Below are 15,608 nucleotides of genomic sequence, written 5' to 3' on the forward strand. Positions count from 1 at the left end.
GTGAAGGAAAAGGACAAAAAAAAAAAGACAACATTAAAACAACATTAAAAGTATGTATGAAATTCTAGAAATACATGCCTAGAGTTCAGTTTGAAAGGCTAGAGATCATTGGGGATTTTACCATTTTTTTAAGCTCTCTGGGACAGAATTTCCACCTCTACCACTTCTGCCTCTTCTGATATGAGCATTAGAACAACTTCTTCCCATTCGCTTTCCATACAAGTTTGAGGAACGCAAGATGTCGGAAAGAGGCTGTAATTGATCGTGTTCTTTTGCTCCCAGTGAAATGATTTGCAAACCATTTTCCGCTTTCTTGTTTCTTCCATGGAAATAATGCACTGGCATCCCATTAACTGCTCCCTCCCAGGCCTCATGTTTCTACCTCCCTATTTGTCCTTCACCTTTCCGTTTCCCTCGTGTGGACAGTGGAGGCTGTGTGTATTCACCCCATTTCCCGATTGTCCCTCCCTGAGTGTTGGAGGGAGATAAAATATTCCAGAGCGGAGGAAGGTGGGCATTGGAGTTGACCCAGACCTGGGCTTATAGCTGTGGGATGTTGGATAAATGCCTGAAATTCTTAAATGGGGATATTGTGTATGTGTGTTGGGGAACCCATCAAGAGGATTCGGTGAGAGGCGTTGAATGCCCACACACTAGCGCCGGGTGGGACGTTAGCTCAGGGAGCGAGTCTGGGGTACCCGCAGGGGCCAGGCCATGGGGTGGGAAGTAGGCAAGAGTGGGTGGTGGGGACTGTGGTGAGCCAGGTATGTCAGCTCTAGCTGACCAGTCGTGTGGGACTACGTGTTGCTTTCAGAAACTGAAATCTGGCTTTCTTGGGGGTGAAATGCCTTTATTTTTATATATTGACTGTTTAAATTGAAGCCCGCCATCTGGTTTTGCCAGCTTGCAGCTTCTCGAAAGCACTCATCCAAAGGTAGCTGCTGTTGTTTTTATTGTAGGTCCTCAATCCTTCATCTGCAATCCTGAAATTCGAAAAGCTTGAAAACAAAAAGATGTTTTGTAACTGGTGAGGAGGCAGAACTTGACCTGAAGGGAGAAGAGGCTAGTGGCCGGTTTCGTTTAGCCCACTTAGGGCTGCCTGCATAAGTTTTACTCTAGAAATATCAACGTGCTTGAGTACCGGGGGCTCCCCAGACCCTGCCAGGGTTATTTCAAAATAGAGAACACATGCGCCACATTGCCTTTCTAAAATTGGAAAGGTTCTGAATTTGGAAACACATGTACGCTAGAGTCTTGAACCTGCATTATTCTAACTGTGATTACTATTCTTATTAATGTTTTGACAAAGCTGGGGACTGCATCTCCAACCAGGGGTGGTGGAGAACCCAGGCGTTTTTCCCATGTCCTTGGCCTCCTCATCGAGGTCCCCCCAGCACTGGCCTAGGAGTCAGGATCCCCGGGCATTTGTCACGCAGTTCTCATGAGACTTCAGGCAGCTCCCTCCTCTCCCAGGGCCTCAGTCTCTCCATCTGAACCAAAATTTTATGATTTCTGAAAATTTCATTTGGTCAGCCTTATCTTCCCATCGCCCAACCCCAAATAAAAGAGATTATGAAGCAGTGCTCTCTTGCCTCATCCTGCTTGCAGGGTTGGGGGACGGACTATTTTAACATAATAGGATTTTCCCCCTCCAGTTGGTAGGAATAAACCTTCAGCTACTGTTTTATTGGAAATCCCAGCTGAAAATGAAAATGGTGCAATTCAATCTCAGATTTAGTTGGTTACTTACTTTTCACTGAGTCCCCAGGGCTCTGTGGTTGCTGGGTTTGTGTTGGCAGTGGGTGCTCAGTTGGATTTAAAGGGCGAAGCAAATTGGGGGTGGGGGGGGTTTGGCTGTCCTAACTCCCTCTTACCACTGGGGGCAGACTTTTCTAGCCTGGAAGAATGGAGCAGGGCGTTGTGGCTGGCTCACCCCTCTGAAGGCTGGTGTTTGAGCGGGAGCTTGGTAAGGTACAGTGGGTAGAATCTGTGTTTTCCTCTTGGCTGATTTAGGTGTTCTGGGTTTCTTTTGCAGGCTGACGGAGCCAGTGCAGCTGGAAGGAAAAGCACGGCAAGCAGGTATGCTCCGCCTCCCCCGCCCCCTACTGCACCCACCCCCCCCCCCCACCGTCGTCTTCTCCCTGGTTTCATGACTAACAGCTACCTCTCTGTGGTCATCACCTTCCACCTGAAAGGATGAATGGTCCAGGCCAGCTCCCTTTGTTGAGAAGTAGTCATACTTCCCTGGAGGATATGAGGTTGTGGGTAGCACTTTCCAGCCCTCCTGGTGCCCTCTCTGGACACCTGTGACTGGAATCTAAGGATGACTCAGTGCTGAACTGGCCTTGGCCGCTCACGTTGGGGGAGACTTACGGTGAAGAAGTGCAAGACTGGGCAGAAGGACCTGGGCTTGAATCCCATATCTCGGCTGCTGCATTGTGAACTCCAGGGACGCCCATCCTAGTCTGGAATTCATCGGTACCGCTTGGGTCCTGCGCTCGTATCCTGAACCCATCCCTCCAAAGCAGGAGGATGGGATATTCTGCTTAGCCAGACCTCACTCTCGGAGCTGGCAGGAGATGGGGGAGGGGTGGTCCCCATAGGAGAGCTGGGCTGTCGTTACCAAAGATGGGGGAAAGCGATGCTGGACAGGCCCATGTAGTAGACGTCCGCCACCAGGGGCGCAGGCAGGCACTTAACTTGGTGTAAATGTTAGTGCTGCTGCTGATGTTCGTTAGGTAGAGCAGAGCTGCAGTGGCCAGATGACCTTTATTTAGGGCATTGGAGGCAAGAAGAAGGCAAGGGACAGACTAGAGAGATGGCTCCTCAGGCCACACCCTCAAAATCTAGAACAGGCTCTGGGATGACCTGCTGGAGCTGGGTGTGCCAAGCAGAGGAGTTTGCCCTTTAGCACATGGAACACTAGTTCTTTAAATGTTAATACATTTTTATGGAAAAAAAGGGGTTCTATGGCCAAATAAATTGGAAGGATGGTGAGTTAAACAAAGTCAACAGATTTCTTTGCTGTGGGACTTTTCCAAGCATTTCATGTGCTAGTGTGTTTGCTTGAGAGCATCTGAGAGAGAGAGAGAGAGGGGAATGACATGTTTCTCAAACTTACTTAACTATGGAACGCTCTTATTGAGGTTTATCCCATGGAGCCAGTGTTCTGTGCAACGTGCTTTGGGAAACCGAGAGAGCAGAAGAGTAAGGTGTTCAGCCCTGTGTTTCAGGGAGATCACTCTGGCCCCCGTTTGCAGGAGACACCAGGCTGGAGGTCAGTGTGTCCCACCCAAGCCACCATGGCCTGGCTTCCACCCACCTCCCCAGTCTCCTCGTATGTCTCCCCCTTGCTCAGTCTGTTTTAGCTACCCTGACCTTCTCTTATTTATCTAACACTGTAAGCCAGGGGTTGCCCATTTTTACCTAGAAAGGGTCAGATAGAAAGTATTTTACACTTCACAGGCCATAGGTCTCTGTGGCAGCTTCTCAACTCTGCCAGTGTAATTCGAAAGCAGCCATAGATAATACGTAAATACACAAGTGGTCATGGTTTGCCAACCCCTGGCCTGAGAGCCTTTGCAGCTGCCGTTCCTTTGCCTGGGATGTTCTTTTCCCTGATCTTCCCATGATTCGTGCCCTTTGATCCTTCAGGTCTCAATTCCATCCTCCCCTCTGAGGAGCCTTTTCTGACCCCCTCCGACCCTGCCCGTGTCCCTCATGGCCTGTTTATGCTCTTCAATTATTCCACGTATTTGTGTACTTTTCTCTGCCTCTTGACTGCCAACTCCAGAGGCAGAGACCACGTCTGTCTTGTTCACTGCTGTGGGCTGGCCTCCAGCCGGTGCTCAGTGAGTGCTTATGGGATAGGTACACGGAGTGAGATGGGAGAAGATGCATGATGTAGGAGTCAGGAGTGTGGGCTGGAATGGAGGGCTGCACGGCCAGGCTTGGGCCTGGGAATCTGGATAGTGACTCGCGTGGCCAGCAGCTGCCCAGATCCTTTGTGTTTCTCTCCTGGGCCCCTGGTAGTGGAATCTTGCGTAAGAACAGTGTATGAGGCTATGGCCTGCGGGGCAGTGGGTGTCCCTAGACTGGCAGTGCCTGGAAGAGTTTCCTGGATCTGAGTGTCAGGACTGGAAGGGGCCTTGGGCTTTGTCAGGTTCCCCTCCCCGCTCCCAACGCCCTTCATTGTACACATGGTGAAGAAAGGCCCTGCTCAGGGTCATGTGCTGAGTGAGTGGCAGCGTCAGGCCTTGACCCTGCCTAAGCCAGTGCTTTCTCTACACGGTGATGCTGTACTCAAGTGATCTAGCCAGCCTCCCCCACTGCCCTCTCGTGTTCATTGAGCACCTGCTAGGTTAGCCCCAGTGCTCTGTGCTATGGACTCAGGTGGATTAGATGCTAATTTATTCATCCAGCAGATATTTGAGCATCTGCTGTGTGGCAGGCACTGTTCAAAGTGCTGGGTCTGCAGCAGTGAATGGAGACAAATTTCCCTTCACTCCTCATCACTTGTATGTGGATGTGGTCCTTGCCCTCCCTCGCTAACGCATGAATCTCTCCCATACCAGCATCTCTGCCTGGTGATCAGAACACAGCAGGCGGGTTTCCCCACCGTGCTCATAGGTGCCTGAAGCTCTGTTTTGAGTCTTATCAGCCCAAGGCTGTAGTGAGAGGGAGAAGAGTGCTGCGATAGATTAGAGACGCTTGCCCCGGTCAGGGGAGGCGGGAGGTGGCATGTGTGCCATCTATTTGCTCTGCCTGATTAACCTAGGTTTGCATATACTCAGTGATGGAGCCCCCCCATGTTATTACCACAGTGCCAGAATATACACCAGGAAGGGCCAGCCCAGACCTTAGTGTGTGACTTGAGATGTAAAGAAAACATTTCTAATAATAATAATAACAACTACCATTTAGTCAGGCTCTGAGCTAAGTGATTTACATTTATTAATTGACGTAATCTTTATCACAGGTCTGTGAAGGATGCGCTTATTATTCCCATTTTACTGCTCAGGAAGCTGAGGCCCAGAGAGGTGTACAGGCATCAGGCTGCCCAGTTGGAAGTGAGCAGCACAGCCAGCGTGCCTGCCCAGGTCTGACTCCTCTGATGCAGGTGCCTCACCACTGTGCCCTCCTGCTTCCCCCAGGAAGTGATCAGTTTACAGAGGTTAGAGGAGCCTGTTAGGGGACCAGGGCTGGGCCATAGGCTGGGGGCTCGTCCAGAAGGCAGGGCCTCCAAAGGAGCTCCCAAGTGCGTTTATACTGATTCTGTCATTAAAGCTAACAGAGCATCTTTGAAGGACCAAAGCAGCATTATTGTGGCGTGACCCAGCTTTCAGTGTGAGAAGTAAGTTCTGCATTTCAAACATCTCTGCACGTTTGTCCAGAGAACATTAACATAGTCCTTAGCTGACGCCACTGGTGAATTTGACCCCGGCCTAGGGTTAGATTGGCCAGGTGGGGTTTAGAGTTGTAGATACTTGATGGAACATTAGACTCATGCAGTCCCTGTTTCAGATGGGGAGACAAAGACCCGAGGCTCCCTGAAGTCAGAGTTAGGCTGGATGGCCCTGGTCGGGACTGACCTTGAAGGACCTGTGACCCTCTGGCCTCCACTCCCTGCTCCCAGCCGTGCCGCACATGCTGTGTTATCACACCAGGGTCTGCTTTCGTCCCAGCTCCTTCCTTTTGGCCCAGAACACCTAATTTCGTTCCTTCTCCAGAGGGCCTCTGGCTAAACCCCAAAACCAACAGCATGGGCTGCTAAAGAATGAGTGTCAAATTGAGGGGGACAAGGAGAGGTGGTGTTTCTGATCCTAGGAAACAACTAACTGTGGTTTGGTTTACTTCCCTGTAACCCAACCTGGGTCGATCTTACAAGACCATTGATTCCAGCACTTGAGGTTAATGCTAACCTAGTGTGCAGGTTACAGATCACGTAGCACAACTGCAGCCAAACGTCACTTATTTTAAGAAGCGTGGGAGGCTGCGGGGCCTTAAGTGTGGAAAATTCTAAAGGAAACGCAGTTTTCATAATCAAGTAAATGTAGCTACAGGCTTGCTGTAATGAGGAATTATGCCCTTTTTTTTTTGTCAGTTGAAGGTTTTCAGAGCTGGAAGGACTCTGTAGATAATCTGGCCCAACCCTTTCATCTGGAGATAAGACAGCCAGGGATAGAAGAAGCTGAGGGACTCACTTGTTCACCGGGTGTACCAGTTGCCTAACAAGTGATCAGGATCTTCTAGACAGGGAGATTGGGGTCTGGGAGAAGGTGATAAGACCAAGTCTCATTCATTCATTCCACAAACACTTACTGAGTGCCTACTAAGTCCTGGGGTCTGACCTAGGTTCTGGAAATACAGTGGTGAGCAAAACAGAAATCCCTGGTCTTGTGGAGCTGATGTTCTAGTGGGAGTGGAGGAGACATAATAAATACTGAAAACACATTGTATGCCATTTGGTAAAAAGTGCTGTAGGGGGAAAGCAGGGAGGGGGGTTGGGAGAGTCAGAAGGAGTATTGTATCAGCAAGAAGGTGACATTTGAACAAGGATCTGAAGGAAGTGAGGGACTGAGCCAAGCAGTCATTTGGGGGAAGTGCATTCCAGGCCGAGGGAACAATAGGTGCAAAGGCCCTGGGGCAGGAGTGTTACTGGAGCAACCGCAAGGAGGCCCATGTGGCTGCGTAGGGCCTTGGAGACTTTTGTCAGGACTTTGGCTTTTACCCTGTGTGAGATGGGGAGCCACTGGGGATTTTGAGCAGAGGAGTGACATGATATGCTTTGGTTTTAAAAGGATCATTCTGGTTGCCAGGAGGAGAATAAACTGCAGGGGGCAAGATGTTACAAGACATATTGCCAAGGGTTCAGGACAGGCAGGAGCTTAGAAGATAGGCTTGGAAGGGAGTTTCCAAAAGGCCCTTTTTTTCAGGCCTGAGGAATCCATTTCAGCACAGCATTGTGTAAGTCCTGCATCCAAAATGCACAGCCTCCTGCTTGGTCCTGGGAGAGCCCCAGAGTGGAGCGGCATGGTCCCTGTGGCTCCCACTCTCCATGCCTGGTCTGCTGGGCATCTAACTCACCCTCTCTCTGAGCCCAGACTACCTGGGTTCAGATCTGGCACCCTCTACTGCCTGGTTGTGTGACCTTAGGCTAGTTACCTGACCTCAGTTTCCTCATCTGTAAAATGGGGATTATATTCATACCTCTCTCATAGTGGTGTCAGTGAGTATTAAGTGCAGTAATAATGATATGTCTACCCTTAGCACAATACCTGACCTATAGTAGGTGCTCAATAAATGCTTGTTTTTATCACCACCCTCACCACGATGCTGAATTCCATTCCTAGGAGGAGGGAACAGTGGGTGGCAATTGATTTCTTTTTTTTTTTTCTTTGTTGGAGAGGAAAGATTGCTTTATTCAGGAGGCCAGCAACCTGGGGAGAAGATGGACTCGCATCCAAGAACCAACTCCCAAGATTCTGCTTGACCATGAAAGTTTTTAAAGGGAAAAAGGGGAAGTTAATCTATCGCAGTTAATCATTTGGGGAGGGGGTCAGAGTCTTTTATCTTCCACTGTGTGCAGATTTTCTTCTGATTGGTTGGTGGTGAGGTAACAGGGTGCCGCTCCAGGCATCATACTCAGCCTGAAGTTACCAACCTCCGCCTGGATGGGGGCCTTAGTTCCTGCAGAAGAACTCAGAGATATTGTTATGTATATTCCTTGAGGAAAACCCAGAACCCTGCTTTATTATTGCACCTCTGTTTCTTCACTGCTCTTCCTTTGTTTCTGCATTCCCTCCCCTCCCTGACAAGCAACTGTTTGAATCTGCCCTTTGTTACTCAGGGAAGGTCTAGGAGGCTGAAGCTTCTTTCCTACAAACAAGAAATGGGGACACAGAAATGATTTCTACTGAGGAGGGCCCCACAGGGTCCTGCTCAGTTTCACACAGTGTCAGCAAAGTTCTGTTGCCACTTAGCATTCACCTCTAGGAGCCAAAAAGTAAGTGGCTAGGTTTAAGATGCCCATGAGGTTCCTTCTCCAGCGATGTAATACACCTGGCCCTTTTGAAACCGTGCGCCTCAGATTGGGACTTGAACCCACGTGCCAGGACACGAACCCAGCCTAAACCCAGATTGGGACTTGAACCCACATGGCCGGACTCGAACCCAGCCAAAACTCAGATTGGGACTTGAGCCCATGCAGCTGGGACTCAAACCAGCCAAAACCCACTGTCTTCCAACTGAGATCACACACCTGGTTTCAGGACTCAATGAAGTTCAGGTTCTTGATGTCTCATCACTGAAAGAATTCAGTGAGAGACAAAGTGATAGGTAAGAAGTGGATTTATTTAGAGAGAAACACACTGCACCAACAGAGTGTGGGCCATCTCAGCAGGTGAGAAAGGCACCAGGGTATGGGGTTGTCAGTTTTTATAGGGGTGGGTAATTTCATAGACTAATGAGTGGGAGGAGTATTCTAGCTATTTTGGGAAGAGGTGGGGATTTCCAGGAATTGGGCCACCACCCACTTTTTGATCCTTATGGTCGGCCTTGGACCTGTCATGGCGCCTGTGGGTATGTCATTCAGCTTGCTGATGTGTTACAGTGAGCATATACTGAGGCTCAAGGTCTAGTGGAAGTCAACTTGTCCGATTTGTCCGCCATCTTGGACCCATTTGGTTCTAATCAGTTTATGTCATGTCCTCAGGCTATGTCATTCTTTCAGAGGTTGTGCCCTGCCCCCTTCCCTCCTGTTTCATTACCCCCTCAGAGATTTTACTCCCATATTTTGGGAATCAGAAGTAAGGGAAGGAGGCAGGGCACAACCTCTGAAAGAATGACATAGCCCAAGGACATGACATAAACTGATTAGAACCAAATGGGTCCAAGATGGCGGACAAATCGACTTCCACCAGACCTTGAGCCTCAGTATATGCTCACATCAGCAAGCTAAATGACACACCCACAGGTGCCATGACAGGTCCAAGGCCGACCATAAGGATCAAAAAGTGGGTGGTGGCCCAGTTCCTGGAAATCCCTGCCCCTTCCTAAAATAGCTGGAATACTCCTCCCACTCATTAGCCTATGAAGTTACCCACCCCTATAAAAACTGACAACCCCATACCCTGGTGCCTTTCTCACCGTCTGAGATGGCCCACACTCTGTCTGCGGAGTGTGTTTCTCTCTAAATAAATCCACTTCTTACCTATCAATTTTTCTCTCACTGAATTCTTTCTGCGATGAGACATCAAGAACCTGAGCTTCATTAAGTCCTGAAACCCGGTGTGTGATCTCAGTTGGAAGACTGTGGGTTTTGGCCAGGTTCGAGTCCCAATCTGAGGTTTCAGAAGGGCGATGGTCCATCTTCTGTAACTGCTTCCAGGCTGAGTAGGGGCATTGACCCTGCCTGTCAGGGAGTAAAAATCTCTGGATGCCTGATCTAGGGGCCCCAGGGGCAGGGCAGCTCTTTGTTTTAAGTCAGTATGGGCTGGAATCCTCACATAGCCATCATCTTGGTGTGGAACTGTTGTAACTGCTTCCATAGCCTTTCTATGAATCTTCTTGATCATGAAGCACTTTTTGTAACAGCATCAGAGTACAAAAGTATCTTTAAATGACAGAAGAATTAAAATGCATGTTTAAACATCTGATTACAGTGTAATGGATAAAGAAAGTTGGTTACAATAACCAGAATTACCAATGATTACATTTAACTTAACATACCAAATAATCCTAGTTAAATATTTCTCTTAAAGATACCTCAGGGGATCTCTAAAGTACCCCACAGTTAGCTGGAAATCAAAAGAAACTTAATTAAAATTTGGTATTTGAGGAGCTTGTCAAAAGTTTTAAAACATTTGGTCAAATAAGATCATAGGTCACTGTGAGACAATACTTATTCCTTAATCAAAGTTACAAAAGATCTCAAAAACAAATACAGATCACTTACAGGCAAAGAAACTCATACTATCTGTTATTATAAGCAGCATTTCAAGAAAACTTTGGAGGGAGAAACCAAATCCAGTCTTGTTTTAGCCCATTCCTGACAAAATCCATTTACCCAACTAATGATCATGCATAACTCTTTTCAGTTTTTTTCATTCTTCACACCTTCGTTTACTAAAAACACATATCTTACTTTTCTTAAAAGTTTTTTTCTCATTTACTTTTCTTGTTGACAAATTTGTAGAAGATAGAATAAGGTCTTATTTGACCTCTGATAAACCTCGGTACAACAGAAGTATTATGCTTAACACGGATGACTCTTACATGTCTCTATTAATCAAACCAACAAGCTTAGCCACCTTCAGTACCAGATATCAGTTTAGTACTGAATATTTTCCAGATGCCATGAACCTGAAATTCATTCTGGCCAGATTATTTTCTATTTCTGAGTATTTATATAAGTGCTTAATTTTTTAAAAGCCAATTAAGTAGAGCTCTTTTACGAATTAATTTTTGGCAATACCATACACCTACAACACACATATAGATACATATGAACACACAAACACAGAGGCCTCATAGTTCCCATTCCAAAAATTCAGCCCTGAGTCAGGTACAACATGAAAGCCATCAGTTACAAGGGGTTGGATTCAAATTAGGCTTCTAGCAGATGGAACAAATCAATGTCACCTATCTAGATGGCTAAATCCTTTTTACTAGTGTTTGCAGAGAAGACACTTAAGATTTCTATTCATCCTTGTGACAAGTCAAGTTCTAAATTACTTTTCCACCGTGCAATTTGGTCAAGATTTGCGCTTACGATTTTAGATGTTATCCCTTCCAAGGTGGTCCCCCAAACAGGTATTAGTGCCCAAAAAGTTGTCACAAAGAAATGGCACAGAAGACGTCCCCACCGGTGTTGACGAAGAGTGGAAGTTGGTCTAGCTGGTTTCAGGACTTAATGAATTTCAGGCTCTTTATGTCTCATCGCAGAAAGAATTCAGTAGGAGACAAAATGATAGGTAAGAAGTGGATTTATTTAGAGAAAAACACACTCCGCGGACAGAGTGTGGGCCATCTCAACAGGTGAGAAAGGGCAGTTGATTTCTCATAGAGCCTGGAGATGGGAGAGAGGCTGGAGGTGAGGACGAGTGTGGGTGGGAGTGGAGCTCGTGTTTGTGGAGGGGGCTACATGATCCACATCCTGTGTCCTGCACTTGCTCCTGCCAGGGGCCACCTGAGGCAGTGATTGGCATCCCTTGTCCTCAAAGAGAACTGGGAAATAGACTCATTCACCGTCAGCCAAATAATCAAATGGCTTTGGGCCTTGCTGAGTCTTGTTCTTTAAGCCAAGATTTTCCACTGGTGGATAGTTTAATCTCATAATCACATGTGTACGGCTGCATAATTATTTTAAAAATAATATCTTCTTGTTTAGCATTTTGGTTTTCAGCAGGAAAATTAAAGTAGCCCTAAACAAATTAACCTTATTTGCACAAAATTTCAATAGTTTCAGTAGGCCTGATGCTAGTCAATGACCAGTGTGGTATTAGCAGAATGAATTATTTGAGAACCAGCTCTGGGTATATTTTAGTCAGACTGCATCTTCATCTTGACTCTAGGTTTATGTTCCTGTAATTGGAGCTCATTTGATTTCCAGAAATGTGTGTTCTCACCCTACCAAGCTTGGGCCAAAGTTTGGCTTACAAAAATCATAAATTGCAGGCTGATTCTGAGGGTTCACATACTTGCTCCAAAGGGACCCCTTGCTTTTCTGGATGGGCAGAGTTCACTTTCTGCTTAATCAGTTACTGTTAAGCCTAGCCTCTGCACAAATAGGGCCGATTCTGGAAAATTCAGACATCCTTGGATTTGTCCTCTGGAGATAGCCCCAGAAATGCAAACTACAAGTCATATGCATCAAAATCGGTAAATCCTTTTTCCAAATGGTACTGCGTTCTTGAGCTTGGGGTGGTCCAACAAAGGGAAGTGCTTGGGATCTCTAGGGAACCTGGGCTCAGTCCACCCACCCAACTCAAGTTTCCCACCTGTGCTCCTTGAGCAAATTAAGCAAGTTCTCCTTGTGAAGCTGCAGTTACCAGTTCAGAGCATCTGGAAGTCTTGTCCTGAAGAAGCACATTCTTGAGAATGGAACCAGGATGATCTGACCTGGTTGCTTCTTGAGCCCCTTAATGACAAGGGCCCTCGATCTGAGAAAGTATCTCGGGAAACATCCACAGCCTCACTGTCTGTCTGGCTCTGCCAACAGGAGAGAAAAATCCTCACCCCTTGGCTTCCACTTCCTCCAGGTTCGATGCAAACCGCGATGGTTAAGAGCGTGGGTACATCACACCTACCATCTTGGTCATGCCCACCTTCCCATCCTGCAGTGAACCTGCCAACGTGTGTCCCCACCTCTCCCTCTTCATCATCGCTGCTGCGTGTAGGGGGCCGTGCCCTCCACTCCTTTGGTTTTTACAGGGGCTAAACATTGCTCTCCTGCCTTCATTTATGAGTTCTCCACCCATGGCCTAAGAGCTCATCTTTTTCATAGTTGGACCAAACTTTTCACATTTTGCCTGGCGAGTGCTTGGTAAGGACAGGAGAAGAGAACTAACAGTTAATGAGTCCCACTCTGTGTGTGGTGCTGTGCTGAGCGCCTTATGAACATCTCTGTGCTTTAATCTTCTTTTTTTTTTTTTGGCTGCGTTGGGTCTTCGTTGCTGTGCCCGGGCTTTCTCTAGTTGCGGCGAGCGGGGGCTACTTTCCGTTGTGGTGTACGGGCCTCTCATAGCGGTGGCTTCTCTTGTTGCGGATCACGGGCTCTAGGTGTGTGGGCTTCAGTAGTTGTGGCTCGCGGGCTCTAGAGCACAGGCTTAGTAGTTGTGGCGCACGGGTTTAGTTGCTCCGTGGCATGTGGGATCTTCCTGGACCAGGGCTCGAACCCGTGTCCCCTGCATTGGCAGGCGGATTCTTAACCACTGAGCCACCAGGGAAACCCTGTGCTTTAATCTTCTAAACAACCCTTTGAGGTTAGTGCTTACACGTCAGGAAAGAGAGGTGTGGGCAGGTTAGGAAGCTTGGCAATGGTCCACACACCTAGTTTATCATCCTCAAACCCCTTGGAGGGCTGGACTGTGTAGCAAGGAGTCTCGTTTGTGTGTCCGGGGGCAGCACGCCTCTGGGCAGTGAGGGTCCAGGCCCAGGTGCTCACATTAGGGCGTGTGGACAGAGCTGGCTGTGCATTCCAGACCTCAGTCTGTCATCAGCCCATCTCAAGGACTGGTGGGTGAAGAGCAGAGGGGTGGAGGCCAGATGTAGTGCCAGGATGGGATGAGCACATTGGAGGGACGGCAGAGCTTTCTAAGCAGCTGGGCAGCTCCTGGTATCAGTTGTCAATGTGGGCAGGATAGAAGGGGAGCAGTCCTGTTGGGAAGCTTCTTTACGTTTCATTCCAAGGAGGATGGCCAGAGGAGTTGGGCATCAGAGATCGAGGCCAAGTGACAGCCTCAGCAGGAAATAACATTGACGGCAGAAAGGGTGTATTTATCCTCTGTTTATATGGCCAGCAAGAGAACCTAGGTATGGCCTCACTCTGTGGTTGAGTTACCTGCTCTCTGGGGTCTGCATGGGCCATCACGGGTGCCCCGGAAGATGCAGGACAGTGGGCATGGGCTCCTCTGTGGCCTCCCGTTCCCCACCTGCTTGTCAAGGGCATTCTAAGTGGGTGAGAATTCCTGAGTCTGCCGGGTCCCAAAGTTGTGTAGGGAGAGCCGCGGCAAGGTGGGTCTTCAGAGAGCCGTGCGCATTGCTAGCTGATACGTATTGTACCAAGGCTAGACCCATTGGAAAACGAAGGCAGTGCATCTGTTTAAGATGCTATTAACAGTAATTCTGCTGACCTGGGCCAACCTTCCATGTGCCATGGCACCCTTGAAAGAAGCTCCCAGCTTTCCCCAGAGGGCCCTACCTGCTACATGTCAGAGTTTGTGACTTGACAGCATTGCTCCAGACTCCTGCTTTTCTCTATTTTAGGTTTAAATTAACCAGGGAATTAACTCTTAATATTTAAGTCTTCATGCTGTCTTTCTGAGCTGCAGTATTACCCAGCGTTGTGGCTGACTGACACCATACATTGAAGAAAATTAGGTGCCTAAGAATTAACTCAAACTAATGATATATTTATGCATTGTAGGTTATTTTGAATTTCTAGACTGTTAAGAGTTGTTTAATAGGTTATTAGTTTTAATCTATTAATGTAATCTTTTCTACTTGACTATTTATTAAAATATATCAGTGGTACATGCCAGAAGTAGATCATTCTGAGAGTTATTAAGGCATGGGTGTTGGCGTGAAGATTTGAATCATGGTTGGAATCGTAAATACAGCTGCCTTGTTACTGGGGTTTGTGGAAACTGGGGTTTTGCTGTAGTTTCTCTCTTTTGGCCCTTCCAGGCTAGTGGTAAAGCTGCGACCTTTGTCCCCATTATGTTTTCTGTCCTTGTGGCTAAAAACAGGACTCTTTACATCCAAAGGACAGGTGTGAGCACAGCAGCCCTTCTAGGACACATCAAGGAGAGTTGAAGGTCAGCACTGAACACGGAGCCCAAACACCTTTCTCTGTGGCAGAGATGGAGCCCTCCATTCCTTTGTTTTCTTGCATTTCCGTGTTCCTGTTTTTAGCATCTAGCATGTGCCTGTTCGGTCAAGATACTAAGGATACTGTAGGAGACAAGGGAATACACACGTTCCCCACCCCTTGGAGCTTCCTGTCATTTAGTCATTTATTTGTTCATTCATTCAACAAGTGTTTTTATTATTTTCTCTTCTCTTGAGAAAAAACAGAAATCATCCAAATGATTAAAAAAGCCCAGGGGTTGGAGTCAGGCAGACCTGGTTGAATCCTGCTTCTGTCACTAGAAAGCCGTGTGACCATGAGCAAGTCACTGTTTCTCCAGTCCTCTGTTTTCTTATCTGTAGAGCAAAACTACCTGCTGTGTAAGGCATTGTGAAGAGCAGGGAGACAGTGCATGCATATGGCCTGAAGCAGCACTGTGGCTGGCCCGTCCTAGCCACTTGGTATGTCACAGCTGCCCTGTCCTCACTCACCCCGTTATTCGCATCGTTGCCACCGGCATCTCTTCCACCCTGCATGCTGGCATTTTTGCACGTGCTGTTTTCTGTTTGTATCGTTCAGCAGATGTTAGCTGACATCAGCCAGGGGCTAGGCACAGGGATACACAAAGCAGTGGGGTAGAGCCCTTACCTCTGAAGGTCTCCCAGAACCGCATGGAACTGGCAGGCAGATTCAGATCAGGGACCTGTTAGAAGCAGAGGGGGCATTCCCAGAGCCACTGGTGGAGGCTGCAGACTCCCTGGCAGTTGTCACCCTGAGACAGGGTGTCAGCGCCCCATGCCTGCCTGAGGGCCCGAGTCTGCTGATGGAAGATATAATGGTGACCCTGCATCTTCAAGAGTTGAGGTCATTATGTAATATCAGATCATCACCTTGTCCGCCTTGAACTTACATGTTATATGTCACTAGTATCTCAGTAAAGCTGGAGGAAAAGAAGAGTTGGTGTTAGAGCATTGCCAAGGCTGCTGTATTTTGGCAATTTAGAAGGTAGGAAGAGTGCGTTACATTTAAGAAAATTTCC

The 15,608-nt window shown here is 47.7% G+C and overlaps 1 protein-coding gene across 17 annotated transcripts in view; it reads left to right on the plus strand.

The window, feature by feature from the left end:
* Positions 1–15,608, plus strand: part of ZNF618 (zinc finger protein 618) — a 184,782-nt gene that overhangs the window by 93,504 nt on the left and 75,670 nt on the right. For all 17 annotated transcript variants that reach the window (XM_082403856.1, XM_082403869.1, XM_082403867.1 and 14 more), the window contains exon 2: positions 2,036–2,079. In XM_082403856.1, the coding sequence (XP_082259982.1) occupies positions 2,036–2,079 (44 nt within the window). The remainder of the gene's footprint in view (positions 1–2,035; positions 2,080–15,608) is intronic.

Source organism: Balaenoptera borealis, assembly GCF_965194805.1.
Source record: "Balaenoptera borealis genome assembly, chromosome: 8".
Lineage (NCBI taxonomy): Eukaryota > Metazoa > Chordata > Mammalia > Artiodactyla > Balaenopteridae > Balaenoptera > Balaenoptera borealis.